At 46.5% G+C, this 24,303-nt stretch overlaps 1 protein-coding gene across 1 annotated transcript in view; it reads right to left on the reverse strand.

The window, feature by feature from the left end:
* Positions 1-24,303, reverse strand: part of RNF141 (ring finger protein 141) — a 197,831-nt gene that overhangs the window by 156,197 nt on the left and 17,331 nt on the right. Inside the window, exon 2 of the mRNA XM_085648176.1 lies at positions 3,800-4,001. Within this exon, the coding sequence (XP_085504302.1) occupies positions 3,800-3,942 (143 nt within the window). The 5' untranslated portion in view covers positions 3,943-4,001. The remainder of the gene's footprint in view (positions 1-3,799; positions 4,002-24,303) is intronic.

Genomic DNA, 24,303 nt, shown 5'->3' on the forward strand with positions numbered 1-24,303 from the left:
AACAGTCCAGCCCGAACTGCCAAGCCATGTCTTCCCTGGACCGGAATCAAGCATCCTAGGACCGGTTTCTGGCTATCAGCCGTCATCAGCCAGGATAGCTTGACTCCAGTGGCGTAGTGAGCACGGGTCCCACGTCTGGGAATACCCATCCCACTTAGGGCGAAAAGCGTTACAACAAACAAATGATGGACGGAATGCTGACAATGCAGACATTCTCCCCCAGTCAAGAGATCTGGGTTAAATCCATCGTTCTTTTGCCCACTACACCACCCCAGTTTAGACATGGCCATATGCAAATCAGTCTTGACCCTGTGCCTCATGGGAACAGTCCAGCCCGAACTGCCAAGCCATGTCTTCCCTGGACCGGAATCAAGCATCCTAGGACCGGTTTTAAACCCAGATCTCTTGACTGGGGGAGAATGTCTGCATTGTCAGCATTCCGTCCATTATTTGTTTGTTGTAACGCTTTTCGCCCTAAGTGGGATGGGTATTCCCAGACGTGGGACCCGTGCTCACTACGCCGCTGGAGTCAAGCTATCCTGGCTGATGACGGCTGATAGCCAGAAACCGGTCCTAGGATGCTTGATTCCGGTCCAGGGAAGACATGGCTTGGCAGTTCGGGCTGGACTGTTCCCATGAGGCACAGGGTCAAGACTGATTTGCATATGGCCATGTCTGAACTGGGGTGGCGTAGTGGGCAAAAGAACGATGGATTTAACCCAGATCTCTTGACTGGGGGAGAATGTCTGCATTGTCAGCATTCCGTCCATTATTTGTTTGTTGTAACGCTTTTCGCCCTAAGTGGGATGGGTATTCCCAGACGTGGGACCCGTGCTCACTACACCGCTGGAGTCAAGCTATCCTGGCTGATGACGGCTGATAGCCAGAAACCGGTCCTAGGATGCTTGATTCCGGTCCAGGGAAGACATGGCTTGGCAGTTCGGGCTGGACTGTTCCCATGAGGCACAGGGTCAAGACTGATTTGCATATGGCCACGTCTGAACTGGGGTGGCGTAGTGGGCAAAAGAACGATGGATTTAACCCAGATCTCTTGACTGGGGGAGAATGTCTGCATTGTCAGCATTCCGTCCATTATTTGTTTGTTGTAACGCTTTTCGCCCTAAGTGGGATGGGTATTCCCAGACGTGGGACCCGTGCTCACTACGCCGCTGGAGTCAAGCTATCCTGGCTGATGACGGATGATAGCCAGAAACCGGTCCTAGGATGCTTGATTCCGGTCCAGGGAAGACATGGCTTGGCAGTTCGGGCTGGACTGTTCCCATGAGGCACAGGGTCAAGACTGATTTGCATATGGCCATGTCTGAACTGGGGTGGCGTAGTGGGCAAAAGAACGATGGATTTAACCCAGATCTCTTGACTAGGGGAGAATGTCTGCATTGTCAGCATTCCGTCCATTATTTGTTTGTTGTAATAAAAATTATTGTAAACACTATTCTTTTAGAAGGTATAAGTGATATAATATAAAAGAGTATAAGCAGTGCATGGAGAAGGCACGAGTTATAGTTTATCCATCAGGAAATGTTTTAAAAGGCAATTTAATATTGTGGACAGCATTTTCCTCCAGACTCTATTGGGCACCTCACTCTAGGCACTGGCAACATTGCTCCTACTTTCACAAATATATTGATATCAAATGTAGAAAGCTAATGAATCTAGTCCTAAACATCTCAGGAAAGCAGGGAGTCAATGAAAGCAAGTGCCCCCTAAAGATGAGGATGCTTAATCCAGGGCCCGAATTACCCCTTTCCTAGTGAAGTAGTGTAATGAAACAAAAGAGTGTATTGCCTACTTGCTTTGATTGGTTCAAAAGAAACCTTTGGACGTGGTGTCCCTCACCAACCCAGATTTTTTACTAGGCTTATAAAGCAATGTGGTGAAGTTAGGTCTCAGACCCACAGAAGAGGGGTCAACTAATCCACAGAGAATTATGATTTTTGAGCAACAACATTACAGATCTCTCTTCTGAGAGTCAATTCCCAAAGCAGCAGAGAAGAAAGACTTTGAAACAGAAGCAGAAATTGAACTGTTTGGAGCTGCTTTTGCAAATATGTTGCACCATTATATAAGATCTACAACAAGCAGGAAAAAGCAAAATAGATTTCATAGATCTACATACCATTGTTTCAGCAGTGCACAAAGGGCCAGAATCATGTCTTGAATAAGGCCAACTTACAGACCGGCCTCATTTAGAACTCTTTGTAATCTCTAAAAAGAATTGTGGCATTTTCCAGCAATGATTGTTGCAAACCCAGCAATCAGAAAATCTCTCACATCTACAGAACTCGTATTCCAAAAATAATAGCAATACCTAGATACCCCGGTACACTGAGACTGCATCCATCTGGCGAGCTCAGTACCCCTTTCTCAAAGTCTGGCACTAGCGGGTTCAACTTGGGGCCCCACAGAGGACTGGCTGTGGATTACAGAAAATCTCTGAGCTTTGTAGACTGTACAGATACTCGAGCTAGACTCTGCAGCTCTTCCACCCTAATGCAATGCTCCAGGATGGCAACATTTCAGCTCAGAGTTACAAGCTATCATTGCAGGTGGGGTTGAGAGCCCTTGCAGTAAAAACTGCAATCAAGTAAGATTCTTACACCACAGATCCAGGTTTTATTAGTAGAAACTTCATAGGAAAGAAAAAAAATGGAGGCTGGTGATCAAAGACACATGGTTTTCTGATTTCCAGTTTTAAAATAGAGAGTAATTTTATCCGTCAGGCTTCTTCTAAAAAGATGAATGACTGGTAAGTCTTCATCTAAAAGATGAATACCTCTAGATTCCTGCTCACAAAGACCTCTGAAACAGCAGAGATTCAATCAGGCTTTGGCAGTTTCATTGCATTATGTGTGGACACCATGACCTCCATGGGTTGTGTCCGCACACTTATCCAACACAATTTGCATTCTAAGCAAGTTACCTTTCATGATTAATCACTCTAAGGCGATTCTTGTTCTGTTGTATGTTTTAGGTTATTCATCACACCCAGCTCGAAATTTTCAGCACACTGAGACAAAGGAGCACTTAAGTAGTCTCCGCTCCAACGAATGTTCCTTAATAGAAAAGTAGCCATGGTCACCGCCCAGGTCATAAATCTTACTTTTTCCTGCCCTACAACAGTTCCATCACATGCAGGAAGTTAAAGAATTGGGCATCAATAGTGTAGACAAGACTGAAGCAGAAGCAAAGCAGGGAGTAAATTGTTTGATGGGGTCACTAAATGATGATTTCAAATAGCCAAACAATATTTAGGTCTGATCCAAACTGGCTAATTAAAACAAATAATAGAATAGAGAAGCCGCATAGTGATACACTTCTGTCATTGCACACTGATATCATCTAGTTCAACGAATAATCATAAGCTCTTTAAACCTGTTAAAATGCAATTGACAGTTTGATACATCAACTGACTAACAATATGAAGTTATTTGATTCTGTTCCAGATTATGCACCAGTTTTGAATTCACTGCTACAGGCCTCAAATTTGGGTGATGCCAGGCAAAGTCACATTAGTTTAACAATAAAAGTTGATCAAACAAGATTGTTTATCTCTGAATTATTTTAAGGCTTTAGTTAAATGTACATTTAAAGATACAAGTCTTCAAATGTTGCACTGTATATAAGGACACTTCCCATTTCACTGTTTTAACAAAAAATGATGAGTTTGAGAATCACTTGTTTTTCATTAAATTTGAGACATAATTGACATGAGTGGGTGCAGTGTACTGTGTTGATGTCCAAATAAAACGTTAACACAAAAAGAAATTGTAAAACGTACACATCGTTAAGTTCAGCTACTCTGCCAAGAAACTCCTCGTAGGTTAAAAAGCCACTTTCACGAACCAGCCCGAGATGCTTTGATACTTTTTCCGGCAGCATGTTCATAGCAGTTTGTGTCTGGTTTGAAAACTGTTGTCCCATGATTAAAACGCCGCAGCCAGCTCTCTGATGTGATCAGGTTTCTGTCATTTATGCAGTATCTGTTAAAACAAAAAATGTTTTTATTTATTGTCTACAACAAAATTCAAATTGCTCAACTACGATACTTTTTTTTCATTTGCATGTCCTTTCTGTCACAGTAACAGCAAAAACAAACGTTCTAATCAGTTACCCACAGCATTTGTTTTCACATCGGTTACTGCTTATAAATAAAAACTTCCAAGCAGCTGCACTAGAAATGCATCACAATAATTTCTGAATAAAACCATGCCATCAATGGAATGACAATGGTTATTTGTCTTTTACAGGGTTATATTATGGCTAGTTCGCCATTTTCACCTCCTTTAAGGGCTCTGAAACAGCTTGCCATGGAACTGAATTTTCTTTTTCTCATATCAAAAGATTAGGAGGGAACATTTACTTCTGTATTTTATGTGTTTGACATAATGCTATTTGCATCAATTTATCGGCACTTCAAAGCGCGGGGTGCTCATGATGTACTAGTATGTTGGACGACAATGTAAATGGCTACAGGTAAAGTAATATTAATTACATTTTAATTAGTTCTATTTCAGAAGAATTAGTTCATTCATAGGCTTAATGAAAACTTGCATTCCAGAAGAAATGCATTTTTTTTTCAAACCGATAAATGGGATCAATTTAGTCCTTTCACCATACTGCACACAGGCATCCGTGACACACACATCAACATAATGAACGTGGTTATTCAGTTATGGAACAGAATTATATATTGGCTTGCGCTCCAATTTTAGTCACCTTTTACCTTTAAGCTAACTTCACGGTGTAGATGTGTGGTGTTGTCTCTCAAAGTGTATCATCCAAGGCTAATATTATGCAACATCCTTTACTGCCACTTCTCACAGCAGCCCCTTTAAAGAACTTAGAACACAATACAAATTCCAACGCTATAAAATATCAGAACCCCCAACCATCTTCCTTCTTTTTAGCTAACTGCAACATGTCAATCAAAACTTTATCTTGAACTTTTGAACAGTCTCTGAATATTCATCCAAAACCATCCTGAAATGTTTCCCATTCTTTCCTCGACTCTACTTCTCCACCAATTGATGATTGAATCTCTTCCATCCATTAAACATGCCCTTGTGCTACAAGGGTTGGGACAACAGGTGGGATAATATTAGCATCGGTGTCTTTAATAAAATCCAGATTTTCTGCCCACCAAGCTGTGGAAAATTGACATTTTATGGAAAAGACCTGGAGGCTAACATTATGCAAGATTGAAGTATCTCAACCAAGTAATAAGCTGTATTCTCACAGGCTTAAAACAGAACTTCCTAAAAGTCACATCATTTGACCAATTAGCACACTTCAAAATATCCTGTAATGCACCTCCCATCATAAAGGCCTTAGAAGCAGCCGCACTCCTTACACAATGTACCCCAAACACAGTCACGTCCCCACCAGCTCTCCTCATCACCTCTTTCACCCATCTTGCTAGTGTGGGTGACGATACAGCCTTAAACTTCTTTTAATGAAATAAGCAACTGCAGCACTCCCAACGGCCTGACATCTGATGTTCTCTCCTTATACACTTTTACACAAATTCTCATTAAGCAATGACTAGAATATCGAAATGGAGTTTTTTTCGTCCTCGCCCTCCTGGTCAGATAAAAATTTACCTCATCTGGAAAAAAATCCTGCTTGACGCATCAAGGGACTTCACATCAGATACCCTCCTAAATAGGATCAAAAAGAACAATATAGTTTGTTTCAGAATCAAATCCCTGACAGACAATCCTCTATTCAAAACCCAACTCTCCAAAAAAGACAAAACCTTAGAAACATCCCAAACCGAATTATATCCAACATATCCAATAAATAAATAAATAATTAACTACCCCCACTACATGCACTGAAACAGGATCAATGCCCCTCCCCACACACCAGCGAACGCAGTTCTGCCAAGCCGATCTATACAATTTTCTTGTACCTGGTACCCAGGATACCTTGATGATTGCTGTATCCTGCTGTGAAAGGCCTGCTACCTCCCAAACTCTCCTGAAATTTTCCACGTCACCAGCCTCAGCAGACCAGTAATCACTAAATTGTGCACTTCTCCTGGACCTACCAGAATTTGCAGAAACATTGGCAAAAGAACAGGAAAATCTATTGACAACTCTAAAAGAATTGGAAACCATCCTTGGGCTTTCCAGAGAGGACCATCAAAGCTACTCCAGCAATCACTAAAAAGGGTGGAAACGCAGAAGGACGAAGATTTCTCCAACCCTGACGAAATGCATCTAGTCCGGCAGACTCCTGATCCGGAAGCCAGCTGAAAAATCTCCTCACCTGAGCCTTCAGCCGGTTAGCAAACCGGTCCGCACCAAATGGACCCCAAACTTTCTCCATTTGTAAGAAAATTGTCCTGTTCAAGCTCCAGTTGCTGGAATCCCTGAAATTCCTTGAAAACCAATCTGCCACCATATAGCTAAAGCCTGGAATGTGCTCTGCCTGAACCAATACATTCCTCCTCAGACAATTCATTCAAAATAATCTCTCCAGATCCTTCGATCTCGGACCCCCCAGCTTGTTCACATATCTCATTGCTGAAATATTGTCCATCCTCAAAAGAACTGAACACCTTACCTTGTTCCACGTAAAGCATCTTATCACAAAAGATCCTGCCAACAATTCTAGACAATTTATGTTCAACTTGCTTTCTTTCCCTGTCCATTTAAAGCCTGTTGACATAGCACCACAATGTTCATTAACCACCACTGAAGCTCCTCTCACGCTTGCTTGGAAAGAAAACTTTTCTCTGAATATCTCAATTCACTTCTTACATGCATTGCCTTTAACCTCTGAAGTGTCCCTATAATTTAAAGGGCTAGGAAAAATAACCTGTATCTTTGAAGACAAAAGAGCTACAATTCAGGCCAACATTCTCACAGAAATCAGATCTAGATCCACTACCCTTCAAATCTCCATACCTATTCTTTTCAATTTGTTCCTCGGAAACCTCAACAGCCATTCTACTGTGTCCACCCAAAAAAACAGAAAATGAGTCTCCTGACTTGGTATCAAAGTCGACTTCTACCTGTTTACCACAAAACCCAAATTGGCCAACAAATTTACTTCCATGTAGGTGTAACCTTCCACTCTTGACCTTTCTTGATCCATAATCAAAATGTCGTCTAGGCAAATTAAATTATCAACCATACACCTCGTCCCCTTAAAAATGCCACCACTGGACCTAGAGCCTTGTTTAAACAAGAGAGGGCCAACAACAGACCAAACGGTAGGTAAACAAACTTCCACATCTTGCCCCCCATCTGAAATGCAAGAACCTCTGATGAGGTACCCAAATTGGAAATGTCAAATAAGCATCCTTGAAGTCCAACCGAGTCAACCAATCCCCAGTCTTAACATATGCATTCCATCTATTTTGAAGGTTCCCTTGCATTTGAGAGCAAATGTGATAAAAACAAGCAAGTTTGCTGCCCAATTTTAACGGGGTAACAATAGCGTCTAACCGTACCTAAACCTCCGTTACAACCTGCTCTGCAGCTTCCTCTTTCTCTGAGCGTAGAAACAGACTGATTGACCTGATCCCTAAGATGGTCTAAAACCTCGAGAAAAACATTTCTTGTGATCCCTTGTCCTCGGCCAGGAAACCGACCCTTTGTTTACCCTGCCCATCAAAAACCATGATGATTAAAGCCTCCTAAATAGAGCAATAAGCCACTATGAATTTGGGCATATCCTCAATGAAGTCGTCCCCAAAGAGAATCAATCAACCAGGATTTGTATAGCACGGCTGTTTCAGCCGTGATGGTCTCAAAGCGCTGTCGGATCATGCTGCTGAATCTCCTATTGGATGAACATCCAGGTCTTAAGGTCCTTCCTGAAATGATGAAGCGACGGTGAGACTCTGAGGTGCAGGTTGCTCCAGGTCTTGGCCGCCAGATAGGAGAAGGAGCGGCCTCCGCTGTTTGTCCAGTGGATGCGATGGGTGGCAGTTAGGGTGAGGGATTCGGTTCTGTGTTTCCTGGTGGGCTGGTGAAAAGTCACACATTGATTGATGTACGCAGGTCCTTCATTGTGTACTGCCTTGTATGCGTGGGTGGGCAGCTTGTACTGGCATCTCTTCATGACTGGTAGCCAGTGGAGATTCCTGAGGTGAGGGGTTATGTGCGTCCATCTGGGGAGGTCAAGGATGAGCCTGACCGCTGTGTTCTGGATCGTCAGGAGTTTCTTCGCAAGTTGGGATGTTATTCCTATGTAAGGTAGTTGCCGTAACTGAGTCTGCTGGTGACAACAGCCTTCAAGACAGTTCATCTAGTGTTGGTCTGAAGCCATCTTAAAACTTTCCTGAGCATTTAGAACATGAGGAAGAAGGCAGTGGATATGGCGCAGATTTGCTTCTTCATGGGTAGCTGGCTGTTGAGAATGATGCTGAGTTTACGGCCGTCTTCGGTGGGTATCGGGTTGGGCCCAGCTCCAGGGGTCACCATTCGTTGTTTCAGTGTGTGTCCTTGCCTTTCCAGAAGATTAGTACTTCTGTCTTGTCCGTGTTGAGTTGTTGTTCAAAGAGTTGGCAACATCTTTCATGCATTTTTGGAACTCGTCTTTGATGGTTCTTGGATTGTTGGTAAGAGACAGGATGAGTTGGGTGTCGTTGATGTAGGAGAAGATGTTGAGTTTGTTGATTTTGATGATGTTGACCAGGGGGGTCATTTATGTGAGAGTTGGGATGAGCCTTGAGGTACACCGCAAGTGATGTTCTTTCGGAGTGAGGAGTAGAGAGGCAGGATTATATTTTGTGTTCTTCCTGCGAGGTATGATGCGATTCACTTGAGGGCTCTTCTTTGGATTCCAATCTGGTGGAGCCTTTTGATCAGTGTGTGGTGGGATACGGTGTCCAAAGCTGCTGGTGTCAAAAGAGGAGATCATTGCAGCGGGTCCTGCCTCATTGCCTGATTTCAGATCAATTTTGAGCAGAATACTCTTTCTGCGCTTAACTGAAATCGCTGTGTTTGAATTACCGAAAAGGCAAACAGCGCAATGCACCCACTGCCCCAATTCCTCCACATCCAACTGCTCTTTATTCACATGGGCTCCCTCAGCCATGTCAAAGATCATGGTCAAAGGCCCAATAACATCAAGCAGCCTGTCCTGACACATTTTCAAACCCTTATCATATTCTTTACGTGAATCACGTCCACCTTTCCCACTGAAAGCCAAAATGTTTGTCTTCAACTCAGGTGTTACCGTCACCATATTTGCAAAGGTGGGTTTTGGACACTCCGATCTTAGTCTTATTCGAACATCCTTAAGAATCTGTTTTCTCAACCAGGATTTCTACATTGTGATAGGAGCTGCAGGAGACCACTACGGGGAAAGAGGGTGCTTAATTAACATTGGATCAAACTTACAACCTTAAAGGATTATTATCTTTTGCACTCCCTTGGAGCTCTGTCTTCATAAAATTCCCACAACCCTGCTCACCTGAATCAAAATCAGAAGAACACTTCAGTTTAACCTCTGCACTACCTGAGGATTTGTCACAGTGCACCACTGCATGTTTACATACCTTCTTTATAATCCTGCTTTCTTTCCCTGCCCTCGACACTTTCATAGTTGGAGCGGTCAAAGAATCCTTGATCTGCCTCTGCCGATCTTTTCCTCTTAATTTGTGACACACTTATATCAAGGTGATTTCTTTTCCTTGCGAACTTTCCCCTTTTATTCTCTTGAGATGGGGAAGGTACTCTCCCAGCTGACCAATCATTTTCCTCCTCAGAACCTAACCTCTTGCTAGTAACATAAGACTCCAATTTCTTATCCATCCTATTAGCAATCTTCAAGGAAAAATATCAATTGTGCTCCTAAACGTCTCTTTCATCAAAACTTCCTTCCCAGACTGAATCCTGTCCTCACTCATCCTCAACTGGAAAAATTTTAAAATCCAATTTAAAAGTATCCCTAAACACTCTAATCCCTAGTAATCCAACTATGTCAACAATTTACTGAATGCAATTTCACCTGAGCTGAAATCAGACAAAAAAAATCTCCTCAGCTGATTCCAACGCCTGCGAGGACCCTGCTGTGTGCGTGCCAGACAACCTGCACTTGTGCACCAACAGCTGAAATTGACGTTGTGCCGTTATTATGGGGTAACAAAAAATTATAAAAATAATTTGATACAACTGATCTCTCAAACGTTGAAGATCGCTCGAAAAACTCCTCAAACCACATCTATGACCAGCCTCAAAGCTCAACAATAAGACACATCCAGACTTCAAAATATTACAAAACCCAAACAGTTATTAAAAAAAATAAATGACAGCTGATTTCCACCAGCATGATCAGTAGCAAAAAAGAAAGGAATAAGAATGAGGGTTCTGAAATTCTATAGGGTTAGAATTTTTATTGTGTTCCGATTTTTTTAAAGGGGCTGCTGTGATTAGTGGCAATAAAGGAGCTTGCATAATATTAGCCTCCAGGTCTTCATAAAATTGTTTCATGCAATACTTAGTTTATGGTTTGTCCACAATCAAATTAGTTTTCACGATTAATTTCTCGTTTTCACGCTTCATCAAGGGTGACCCCTGCCAATATACATAATTATTTTAACTTTAACCTTCTAGAACTATCCTATGAATATTATCATAAAGTTATTTAGGTCATAATAACATCAGAAACTACGAAGCGGAGACGTGACATAATATGAGGCACTCTTCCAAAGTGCATGGGACATAATAGAGGATTTTGATCCGTAGGGCAGCAAATGCACTAGAAACATTTTTATTGTTGTAACAAACAAAGCATGCGCTCTGAGGCTATGGTGTATGCAAGGCCTTTTCTTGGGGTCCTAGAGCAGTCACTGGTAACTGGGCAGTATCCTGTGAGCATACTGTTTACTAATGTTTACCTGGGCCACATTGCTGATGCACACCAACTTTGTAACCAAGTTTTTGTATTTAGGCATTGAATGCTCAACAAGGTAACCCTAAAAAGGTTAAAGATTACTCTGAGCACCGATGATTAATGGGAGAGAAAATTACCTTTAATAGTTAAGGAGATGAACTGATAAAACCAAGATACCACAAAACACAAGTAGTTGCTTGTATCTTCTAGGGGTGAGATACAAGAGCACAATATTATATAGTCTTAGGCAAGAGATTTTTGATAACATTAGCATTATGGCCAAAGTGGCATAGTGACGTAGGATTTGGTTACTTTCCAGAACACTTGGGTCATAAGTCTATTGTGGGACACCCCCGCGCCGCACGGCCACCAGCTGCTGCGTGTGCTCCTCTGCCCTGCCTAGCTGCCTCGCTGCCTGTCGCGCTGCCGCTGACCACGCCCCCTCCTCCGAGAGGCGCGGTCCGTGCCTGCCTGCCGGCTGATCGTTTTGGTGCTAATTGTATTCCCTTGACTGTGTGACTTTGTGTTTTTTTTCTTTTCATTGTAACCGTGCCCGTGTTTTTGTTATAATTTTCTGGTAACTGTGCCCGTGTTTCGCTGTCTCCTCCCTGTCTGCCCGCCTACCTCGCCGAGCCCCGCTCACCCTCCCCGCTTCCCGCCACCGCCGCTTAGCCCCGCCCCTTTTTCCTTCTGTATCCCTCCCCGCTCCCGCCTCCCAGCTGCCCCGCCCACCCGCGCACTTGGCCTTTATGGCGACCGTGCGACGCAGGTGAGTGTGACCCACTTGTGGGACACCCCCGCGCCGCACGGCCACCAGCTGCTGCGTGTGCTCCTCTGCCCTGCCTAGCTGCCTCGCTGCCTGTCGCGCTGCCGCTGACCACGCCCCCTCCTCCGAGAGGCGCGGTCCGTGCCTGCCTGCCGGCTGATCGTTTTGGTGCTAATTGTATTCCCTTGACTGTGTGACTTTGTGTTTTTTTTCTTTTCATTGTAACCGTGCCCGTGTTTTTGTTATAATTTTCTGGTAACTGTGCCCGTGTTTCACTGTCTCCTCCCTGTCTGCCCGCCTACCTCGCCGAGCCCCGCTCACCCTCCCCGCTTCCCGCCACCGCTGCTTAGCCCCGCCCCTTTTTCCTTCTGTATCCCTCCCCGCTCCCGCCTCCCAGCTGCCCCGCCCACCCGCGCACTTGGCCTTTATGGCGACCGTGCAACGCAGGTGAGTGAGACCCACTTGTGGGACACCCCCGCGCCGCACGGCCACCAGCTGCTGCGTGTGCTCCTCTGCCCTGCCTAGCTGCCTCGCTGCCTGTCGCGCTGCCGCTGACCACGCCCCCTCCTCCGAGAGGCGCGGTCCGTGCCTGCCTGCCGGCTGATCGTTTTGGTGCTAATTGTATTCCCTTGACTGTGTGACTTTATGTTTTCTCTTTTCATTGTAACCGTGCCCGTGTTTTTGTTATAATTTTCTGGTAACTGTGCCCGTGTTTCGCTGTCTCCTCCCTGTCTGCCCGCCTACCTCGCCGAGCCCCGCTCACCCTCCCCGCTTCCCGCCACCGCCGCTTAGCCCCGCCCCTTTTTCCTTCTGTATCCCTCCCCGCTCCCGCCTCCCAGCTGCCCCGCCCACCCGCGCACTTGGCCTTTATGGCGACCGTGCGACGCAGGTGAGTGTGACCCACTTGTGGGACACCCCCGCGCCGCACGGCCACCAGCTGCTGCGTGTGCTCCTCTGCCCTGCCTAGCTGCCTCGCTGCCTGTCGCGCTGCCGCTGACCACGCCCCCTCCTCCGAGAGGCGCGGTCCGTGCCTGCCTGCCGGCTGATCGTTTTGGTGCTAATTGTATTCCCCTGACTGTGTGACTTTGTGTTTTTTTTCTTTTCATTGTAACCGTGCCCGTGTTTTTGTTATAATTTTCTGGTAACTGTGCCCGTGTTTCGCTGTCTCCTCCCTGTCTGCCCGCCTACCTCGCCGAGCCCCGCTCACCCTCCCGCTTCCCGCCACCGCCGCTTAGCCCCGCCCCTTTTTCCTTCTGTATCCCTCCCCGCTCCCGCCTCCCAGCTGCCCCGCCCACCCGCGCACTTGGCCTTTATGGCGACCGTGCGACGCAGGTGAGTGTGACCCACTTGTGGGACACCCCCGCGCCGCACGGCCACCAGCTGCTGCGTGTGCTCCTCTGCCCTGCCTAGCTGCCTCGCTGCCTGTCGCGCTGCCGCTGACCACGCCCCCTCCTCCGAGAGGCGCGGTCCGTGCCTGCCTGCCGGCTGATCGTTTTGGTGCTAATTGTATTCCCTTGACTGTGTGACTTTGTGTTTTTTCTTTTCATTGTAACCGTGCCCGTGTTTTTGTTATAATTTTCTGGTAACTGTGCCCGTGTTTCGCTGTCTCCTCCCTGTCTGCCCGCCTACCTCGCCGAGCCCCGCTCACCCTCCCCGCTTCCCGCCACCGCCGCTTAGCCCCGCCCCTTTTTCCTTCTGTATCCCTCCCCGCTCCCGCCTCCCAGCTGCCCCGCCCACCCGCGCACTTGGCCTTATATGGCGACCGTGCGAACGCGCAGCGGTCACGCGCAGCGGGCGCGCCGATTGTGCGCCGAAGGCGCGCCAAAGGTAAGCCCGTCTGCGCCCGTCCGCGACCGGATCGCAACCAGCGCCAGGACCCCTGGCCCACGAAGACCCCGACCTACCCGCCTGACGTACTCCGCCACCACCCTCATCGCACTCAACACCGGCCGACTCCCAGACTGCCACCAAGCCACACCACGACTCACCCACGGACCTTTCAGCTGCCACGCCTGCAAGTTCTCCTGCATCCGGACCTGCCCCGCACCAGCAGCCGCCAAGCCAAACACCAGCAGCACCCACCTCAAGTGCATCCTGCTCAACACCCGCTCCGTCCACAGACACGCCGTGGAACTCTGGAACCTCCTAGACGCCACAGCCCCTGACGTTGCCTTCCTCACGGAGACCTGGATGAACGCCTCTTCAGCTCCCGACATCGCCATCGCCATCCCGGAGGGCTACAAGATCATCCGGAGGGACCGCAACGCCAACCAGATGGGAGGAGGCATCGCCATCATCCACAGGAACACCATCCGTCTCACGACCAGCACCAACAACTCCCTGACCACCGCCGAACACCTGCACTTCCAGATCCACACCGACCCAAACACCACCCTCAGAGGCACCCTGATCTACCGACCCCCGGGACCACGCACACAATTCAGCGAGGAGATCGCCGACTTCGTCAGCCCGCATGCCCTCCCCTCCGCCGACTACATCCTCCTGGGGGACCTCAACTTCCACCTGGAGAACAACAACGACCGCAACACCAGCACCCTGCTCGACAACCTCGCCAATCTTGGACTCAAGCAGCTGGTATCCACCCCCACCCACCTCGCCGGACACACACTCGACGCCGTCTTCTCATCCTGCAAAGACATCGTCTTCAGCCACGCCACAGAGCTTCAATGGACGGACCACAGCTGCGTCCACTTCACCTTCAAGAGAACGACGACCCACCACCACCAGCAACAGGCCGCCCGCAGAAGCTGGAACAAGATCACAGCAGACCAGCTCGCCACCTCCCTGAGCCAGCACCCCCCTGCCAGTTCAGCGAACCCCAGCCAGGCCGCCAACAACCTCACACAGTGGATCAGCAACTGCGCGGACGAACTCGCCCCGCTGAGGACCCCGCCCAGCAGACCCGGCAGCAAGAAAGCCCCGTGGTTCACCGACGAACTCAAGAGCTCCAAGAAGAACTGCCGAGCCCTCGAGAAAGTCTGGAGAAGGGATCCCACACCGGACAACAGGAACACCTTCAAGCTGGCCACCCGGAAACACCACCAGCTGATCCGCGCCGCCAAGAAAACTGCTTTCAAGGACCGGCTGGACAACAACGCACACAACTGCAAGGAAGTCTTCAACATCGTGAAAGAGCTCTCCAACCCCAGCGCAGAAAACAACAACATCACCCCATCGCAAGACCTCTGCAACTCCCTCGCCTCATACTTCCACAACAAGATCGCGAACATACACAACAGCTTCAGCAACCAACCAACGCACACCAAGACCAAACAACCACCCCTCACCACCACCCTCCAAGCCTGGACTCCGATCAGCACCGAAGACACCATCCGCACGATGAACTCCATCCACTCCGGATCACCGACCGACCCCTGCCCTCATCACGTCTTCAACAAGGCTGACGCTGTCGTCGCACCCCACCTGCGAGACATCATCAACACATCCTTCGACACCGCCACCTTCCCTGAGAGCTGGAAGCACGCCGAACTCAGCGCGCTACTCAAGAAACCCACAGCGGACCCCACCGAACTCAAGAACTACCGCCCCATCTCGCTCCTCCCGTTTCCAGCCAAAGTCATCGAGAAGACCGTCAACAAGCAGATGGCCGCCTTCCTCGAAACGAATGGATCCCTCGACCCCTCACAGTCCGGCTTCCGAGCCAATCACAGCACCGAGACCGCCCTCATCGCCGCCACCGATGACATTCGAGCCCTGATGGACAACGGAGAAACAGCGGCCCTCATCCTCCTAGACCTCTCCGCAGCATTCGACACTGTCTGCCACCGCACCCTAGTACAGCGCCTCAGCAACGTCGGAATCCAGGACAAGGCGCTGGAATGGATCATCTCCTTCCTCGACGGAAGAACACAGAGAGTCCGTCTACCACCGTACAAGTCAGAGGCCACCGATGTCATCTGCGGCGTCCCTCAAGGATCCTCGCTGAGCCCCAGCCTCTTCAACGTCTACATGAGCCCCCTCGCGGCCATCGCAAGGCAACACAACCTCAACATAATCTCCTACGCCGACGACACCCAGCTGATCCTCTCCCTGACCAACGACCCCGCCGCCGCCAGAGCCAACCTACACGAAGGGATGAAGGACGTAGCCGAGTGGATGACGACCAGCCGCCTGAAGCTAAACTCGGACAAGACGGAGGTCCTCATCCTGGGCTCCTCACCCTCCGCCTGGGACGACTCCTGGTGGCCTCCCGCCCTGGGCACCGCGCTCAAACCGACAGACCATGCACGCAACCTGGGCTTCATCCTGGACTCCTCCCTCTCCATGACCAGGCAAGTCAACGCCGTCTCCTCGGCGTGCTTCAACATCCTACGCATGCTACGGAAGATCTTCTGGTGGATCCCCACCGAGACCAGGAGGACCGTCACCCAGGCCCTCGTCACCAGCCGACTGGACTACGGCAACGCCCTCTACGCCGGTACCACCGCCAAGCTCCAGAAGAGACTCCAGCGGATCCAGAACGCCTCAGCCAGACTCATCCTCGACATCCCACGAACCAGCCATATCTCCGGACATCTGAGAGACCTTCACTGGCTCCCCGTCAACAAAAGAATCACCTTCCGCCTCCTCACCCACGCACACAAAGCCCTACACGACCAAGGCCCGAGCTACCTCAACAGCCGAGTCAACTTCTACGCTCCCAAACGCCACCTCCGATCAGCCAACCTCGCCCTCGCCGCCGTCCCCCGCATCCGAAGAGCAACTACAGGAGGAAGGTCCTTCTCCTACCTGGCCGCCAAGACCTGGAACTCCCGACCTGCGCCTGACCCAAGACCACCTCTCCTTCAGGAAGAAGCTGAAGACATGGCTGTTCGAGCAGTAGCGGCACCCCCCCACCCCCAGCGCCTTGAGACCCTACGGGTATGTAGTGAGCTCTATAAATGTCACTGATTGATTGATTGATTGATTCTGGAAAGGGGCGGGAATCAAATGATATAGGCAATTGGACCCAAGCATGGTCCTTGGGCAGCCTTGGTACCATACATGGGACCAGTTAAGGAGCCAACTGTTTCATTTTGAATAGGAAAGCTGGTTGTCTTTATTTTTTTTGATGGCCCTGTATCTAGGAATCTATGGACCAAAGTCAAGATTTTAGAGTGGCAGGATAACCCACAGCACCAGGCGAACCCAGTGAAGCCACCATTGATTGGCTTGACCTCAATTTCAGCCTTGGTATTGTTCTGGATCTTAAAGAAATAATAAGATGGTTTAGAACAAAATATTTTAGAATCAGGGGGACCTCCTCCATGCCGAAGAATCAGACACCACACTGCAGGTGTGAAGGTAGAATGAATCCTGGTCATTCTGGAGCCGGAGGTCAGGGATACGGGTGCTGTAAGGGCACACAGTAGGTCAGGGAAGATGCAGACACTCCCTTGCATTAAAAAGAGTTGAGGTGGCAGCTTCCCAACCCACTTGAAGCTCTTCTAGAGATCTTGATTCTTAGCCTCATAACCAGGGGCATCAAGACCATCACATGCATGACTTCCGGTAAGGTAGACACTTCTTTTGGCATAAGCAGTCCAGGTCCCTGTTCAGGGAGGTAGGTTAACCAAAGGTCACAGCAACAAGGCCACTCAACAGGCTTATTACATAGGATGAGTCTGATGGGAGACTGCCTATCATGTCGAGCTTCCACTCGTGGTACAGGATCTTCTGATCCTAAGTGTTTTGCCAGCCTCCACTGTGTCTATGCAAAAATATAAAATCAGTGCTGTATGAGGGGTTAGGTATGTGGTATCTTTTACAATGCATGGCTGACAGTTAACATTACCATTACTGTCAGGCCTGGAACACTGCGTTGTTGCTATGGGGTTGCAATTTTATGATACTGGACTTGCTGAGAGGAGCAGCAAGCAGTTTCCTTTGGTGGCCTTTCTACATTGGCAATGATTGAGGATCTCTATTTTTCCCCTCTTATGGCTGGTCAGGCCTCAACATCAAAGCGTCATTTATTTTGATATTATGGTACCCCTGGATTCGTATACCTACATCTATATCAAAGGATCGAATCTTATATTTTGGTGAGCACTGTTTATTTTATGTGGATTACATGTTTTGAGCAAGACCGATACCGTTACCGACCTTGTCTATTTTTTTTGCCCTGGATTTAATTTGTGTGCCCGCCTAGTCGGTACCATCTCTGAATAATCCCTGACACACTCCTGTGTCAGACCAGGCAACGGTTACTATAGGCAACACTAAGTTGACTCTTTATGGAGTCCATTCTTGGACTAACAAGGATTTTCTTTTAATCAATTAGAAAACAACTCACACGGTTGTCGTATTTTAGGAAGCATTGTCACGTGTCCAGAAGTTAAAGGCACTCGAGCGCGGTGCTGCTCTGCCATCTTGCTGCGTTCCATTCGCCTACCTGTGACGTGTGTTCCTCGCATTCCGCAGTGTCGCGCTGCGTGACTCCGGGCGGCCATATTGGATTTCTTATTCGAGGATCACCTAATTGTGTTCTTGTGGGCATTTGTTCTATGCTGAATCGGTCATCACGTGACGTTGGAGAAACAAGGTGATCTAGTGGTTGTATTTTTTCCTTCCCCGGTGCATTTCAACTTTTCAAGCAATTTCTTTTCACGGATGTGGGAGAACATTTTAGATTTCTCCCGGATTTAATTATTTCTTCAACGTAACTGCATGATTAGTTGGATATCACATCGGCAAGTAGAACAGCATGCCATACCTATTCACAGCAAGCATCTCAGTGACTAAGGGGGTTTTACAATTTATCTTATTCTACAAGAACAAGAGTTTTTTTTAAAATTCCTTTTCAGTTTCTCAGGTATCAGGTCAGATACCCGTGGGTGTGGCTGAGCGTGGTTGCAATATTCTAGTGTGTGTGGTGTGGTTTAGCATCTTTTGGGGTTATTTATATTACCAAGTTTAATATTCATATAGAAAGGAACATGAATAATGTGCCAGCTCCACCATTCTTTCTGTCTTCGCCTGGTGAGCCTACTTTGTCATGTGAAAAGTGGAAGAAAGCCTTAAACCATTACGCTTGGGTGTGTGGCACGCCATAACGTTCTGAAAGGAAAACTTCACTTTTAATGCATTGTCTAGGCACGGAGGGTCAAGAAGTGCCTGAACACCCACCCGATTCAACTCAAAGAATTTGACAATCTTAATGAGTATGAAATTTGTGTAAAAAATTAGATCTACACTCCCTACCAAAATTGTGCACTGTGATGGAGAGGTACCACTTTGGTAGGCGCATGCAACATGAAGGAGAGTCTGAAGAGGAATATGTCTCTGCTATAAAAAAGTTAGCAGTGATATGCAATTTTTGAGTCACCGGAGAAGAAACATTGCATGATCAGTTTGTGTTGAGATGCAGGTTGAAAAAGCTAGATAGAAAATGTGGTTGAGTAATAATCCCTCTTTGTAAGAGGTCTTAAAGATGGCAAAGACCACAGAACATTCACAGCTGTGCTTGGGAGTTATTCTTAAGAATAATCGTACAGAAGAAAAGAGAGTGTGCAAGTGGTTAGTAAAGCTAAACCTGGGACATATTATACACACATTTTTGGAAACTGAGTTTGAAAGCAAGTTTGCGTCAAAGGGATTCCAGGGCAAGTGTTTCAGGTGTGGAAATGTGTGTCACCTGGCCAACAGTAAAGACTGTCCAGGGTGGAAAGTGACATGTAAAACCTGTGGAATAGCCACTTTTCATCCTGCTGCAAGAGTGCAAAGGGAAGTGGTGTGTGGCTCAGATTTCGACAGTGATGAGTTTGTCCTGCAGTTGCGAAAAGGTCAATATGACGGAGTAAGAATCAATGGTTGTTATGTCAATATGCTTTTTCGATCCGGGGTGCAAAAATAACCGTTATACCTAGAGTGTTTTATGAAAATCATCCCAAGTTAAGAGTAATGTTGAAGAAACCTGACATCAAGCCTAAAGGGTATGGCGGAAAACCCATAAAATTGATGGGCAATTTTGTACGGACCATCGAGCTAAAGGACAGAACAATACCAGGGAGAACGCATGTGTCATGAAGAGGCGACTCTCCTATTAGTTGGAGACATCTGAAAGAGTGGATGGGGATGTCTGTGAAAAGCAAGAAGGCTGGAGATGTGGGTGTAAACCAGAAGATAGAACAAATAGAGCATTCCTTTCCTGACTTATATTCATAACCTTTAACTTAAACCTGGTGTTATACCTAAGACATGTAAAGTGGGGGAGTTCCCATTGCAGTGAGAGATGCCATGAAGAGTTGGAAAGATTGTTGAATAAAGGGATAATTCAGGAGGTGGCGAGTACAGAGTAGCTTTCTCCAGTGATTATGGCAAGGAAAATCAACAGGGATGTGAGATTCTGTGTGGCTTAAAGGGTACATTATAAAGAAGCGATAGTGGACCATTACCCCCTTCGAAATATGATGGAAATCCTGTGCAGTTTAGAAGGAGCGAAATTTTTCTCCTCCTTAGATATGACTTCCGCTTATCACCAGATTGACATTCATCCTTCCTCACAAGATCTCACAGCCTTTATAACACCCTTCGGTACGTTTAGGTATATTCACATGCCGATTGGGCTAATCTCCGCCACCGCTGTCTTTCAAAGGGCTATGGCATGCATATTGGTGGGTGTGCAGACATAAAAATATACCAAGAGGATGTCCTAGTGTATGTCAAGAAAAGGAAAGAACATGATCTAAGATTGTATGAGACATTGTCTAAACTCAGTGCTAATGGGTTGAGATTGAAACGAGAAAAATTTAGTTTTGGTATGATTGAAATTGAATATGTAAAACATCTTGGGACGGGCAATGGAATCAAACCCAAGGAGGATCTAGTTGGAGCTATAACTGACATGCCATGTCCCTCTAATAAAGAGCAATTACTCAAATTATAATTAATTACCACATTTTCTGAAAAGTGCAGGAATATGAGAAAGGGGCAGAATTCATTTAAATGGTCAAGAGATTGTGAAGATGAGTGAAGATTTGTTGCAGTGTGAAAGCCAAACACCTCCGGGGGGGGAGGGCAGAAGCGAGAGAAAGTAAGTACAGGATGGGTAAGAGATGGAATAGGCTTCCACTTGGGGGAGCAATTTCTCAACCGAAATGGTGCTTTTCTTGATGCTTGTTTGCCTCCTATTAAGCTTGGCAAGGATGACTATGACTTCTTGGGGGGCTTAATCTATAGAACTTGCAGGTCCTTCAGTCAGCAGACCATGACCAGTCTAACAACCTAGCTGAGCCTGAGGCATGGTCAAAGGTACCAGCTGTAGCTCAATGCTGTCCAGATGACTGTAAGATTGGGAAAATGTTTCGCTTCAACTCCAAACAACAGTGAGACTAGGTGCAATGGTACAGGTGTGTTCCCTCCTTGCCCCCATCTTCTCTATCATACAAAATGAATCAGAACCTCAAGAGTTCGAATTCGAAAACTCTATTCGGTATGTTTAAAACAACCATAAAAGTATACATGAATAAAAAGCTGAATGCATTACACATGGGCAGCATAAGAGTTATAAGAATAATACAAAGCAATATTCAATTTACAACAAGGAAACAAAGTTGGTCAAGTATAAAAACACTTAAAATGTTTAAAAGGGATATAATCTCCATTTGGAAACTTAGTTGAGTCATAATGAAACAACGTGGCTTTTACGTATGTTAATTGCATTACTAATAAAAAATGTGCTATATTGAGACAAACCCTGGCATCATTTAATTCAGACAAGTATTTTAGGGCAGCGATATGCGATCCATTGCCATACGCAAGCAGAAGTGGTTTTAGGTAATAACTTCTATAACCAGACTAAAAACCACAAAACAACATATAGTGCACATGGCTTTGCTTACTCTGTCCATCACATGGACAAGGGGTTGGGGAAGGCAACAATATGATGGACAATTCCCAATCTGAATCTAACTAGTGCATAACGACGCATGAGATTAGGAATATTGATTAAATAGACTTGACAACCCTTCATTACAGTAAGTGTTAGATAAAACTTGAAAGTTGATTTCCTTATCTCACAATCCAGCCGGACTTCCCTCTTGTAATTCATAAAAGTTTCTCTAACAGACTGCTTACTAAGTGATGTAACTAGCAGAGGGTTAGTCCGGACTGACACCTTAAATAGTTTACAGTACATAAAATCAATGTGGCGTAACCAAGGAATCGCCAATAAATTGTCCAAGGTAAAACAATCTAAAAAGATGGACTATGTAAAACTTTCCTCTTTGATCCATATGGAACGCCAGAGCAGCAGAGGACGTAGTGCAACTATCTCTGAAAGGTGCTGGAGCCCTACTTCTCTGTGAATGATCTAGGAAGAAGCCCCAATGGGCAGACACAAGTGGTGTTTGAGGAAAGCATTTTCCTCGGTCTGAAGCACTTAACTATTGTGGTAGCCCCACACACCAGCCCCATGTTTGGCAATAGATAAAACCGTTGCCCTTTAAACTGCTGTCATCTCCTTAACTAGCCTGGACACCAACTTGGCCGAAAATCTAAAAACTCCATGAGTGTGTCTGTTTATTTTGCTCTTAACATTAGTGATTTTGCAGAACCATTGACGGTTACCCGAGAAGGTGATATCCAGGTAGCAAAAGGTATCAACAGAGGCTACTGGCGACTTATCCATAAAGAATGTTCTACAATGTTTGTTCCTTAACCCACAGGCCATTGTATAAGTTTTGCTTTTGTTAATAATCAGTTTTCTAGTAGCAATAAAATCCCCAAAAGGTATCTAATAAACGTTGCAGCCCCACCGGAGTCCTCGCCAGCAAGACAGCATCATCTGCATACAAGAGCACTGGTGTGGGACGCCCAGTCACTTTTGGGGCATCAGCATGCACAGATTGTAAAGTCTGGTCCACCCGATTTATAAATAAAGAAAATAACAAGGGGGCAAGTCCACATCCTTTCCGAATTCCACATTTGATTGTTAAGTTGGTGGTACATTCACCCCGTGGGCCATAACGTACTTTACTCGCCAGATTCTCATATAGTCTTGCCAGAAAGTAGATGATTGGTAAAGGTGCCCCCATAGCGAGCAAAGTGGTCCAGAGGATTGTATGGTCTACTAGGTCAAAAGCACTGCTCAGGTCAGCAAAGCAGAGATATAATCTTCTGCCTTTGGCATGTGTTTACTTTCCCATAAGTAAATCCAGATCAAACATTGCTCAAGGGTCACCACACGTTTCCTGAAGCCAAACTGTGCCGGTGAAAGTATTGAGCAATACCGGGCCCATTCTTCTAGTCTCTTGAGCAGGATTTTGCTCATCACTTTTGCTGATGAATCTAACAATGAGATTGGCCGATAATTCTTATGGTATGATTTATTACCCTTCTTGAAGATGAGGACTATAATAGACGTACCCCATGAAGGCGGGATCGTTGTTGTTGCAGCCATGTTAAAAACTGTAGTAAGGATTGGGGTCCATAAGTCAGTGGCGATTTTAAAAACATCGACTGGGACCCCACCCGGGCCTGCAGCCTTGCACTCTTTACTTCCCTTAAGGGCCAATGACACTTCTTGGCGCGTAATGACCAGAGGTAAGGGGGGCCCAAGTAGGCTGTTCCTTGCTCGAAGTGGTCACCATTTCAGTCGTTGGAGAGTTAAAAATCCCAGAAGTGAGAAAACCAAGCATCACATGTGACAACAATTCGATGAAGGAGTCATCCTTTAAACAAGCATTGGCATAGCCAATAGATCTCACCTTTGAGACCTGCTGCATAACTAAGTACTTATAAGGTCCCAAAGGCGAGACCTATTGGCTATGCTAATACTTGTTTATTCAAGACGCCAAAAGAAAGCAGGTCAACTGGCCAGAGTCGACTCACCACACAATAGATGCATTCTACAGAACCATTGTAGGTGAGAGTTCTACCCATGTTGACGCAAACAAGCCAACCTACCCACCCACATTACTACAGGATCTATAACCGATTGCATAAGCGATCCTGAATTCTATGTATACATGAATGGGTCCAGTCTGCACTCTCACACTGTCAAGCTAGCATGAATTTCGAAATTTTACCTCGCAAATGTACAGAAAAGCAGAGCAGATAAACAAATTCGAAGTCCTTGTTGCGAGTGCCTCAAAACTGGGATATAACGAATCACCTACATTGGAATATGTTGATGGAAAAAATATAAGTAGTATAATCAATGCATTTCAAAATGCAAACTAGGACACAAATGATTTACAACTGATGCCCTAACGAGGTCGCCAGTGTTCTAAATATGGTAAATACCCAGTGTTCGTTATTGGCGGAAAATATGTTTTTTGACCTTCATTAACACCATTTGTTAAATGCACAAAGAACAACCCTGAAGCCTAAAGACATTTCATAACAATCAGAATTTCTCCACACAGTTGACAGTCCGACTTATAGAGAGCCCCATTTGAACATATGAGCAATAACAATCTTGTACACTACTGAAACTCACTGCGGTCTCCAAAAGAATACGGTCTAGTTATTAATTTCACCAAGGGAAAGTGTATGCGTATATGCTAAATTAGCTTGATTGCGTGCAGTTCCTTGAGAATAACAAGCGCGCACGGCAGCAGGGGGGGAAAGACGAGGGGGGCCTGCGCGATTCCCTTGTGGGAGCGAGCTGCAAGGCACGATAATTGCTACCATATGGTGCT

This window comes from Triturus cristatus, chromosome 3_2 (assembly GCF_964204655.1).
Source record: "Triturus cristatus chromosome 3_2, aTriCri1.1, whole genome shotgun sequence".
NCBI lineage: Eukaryota > Metazoa > Chordata > Amphibia > Caudata > Salamandridae > Triturus > Triturus cristatus.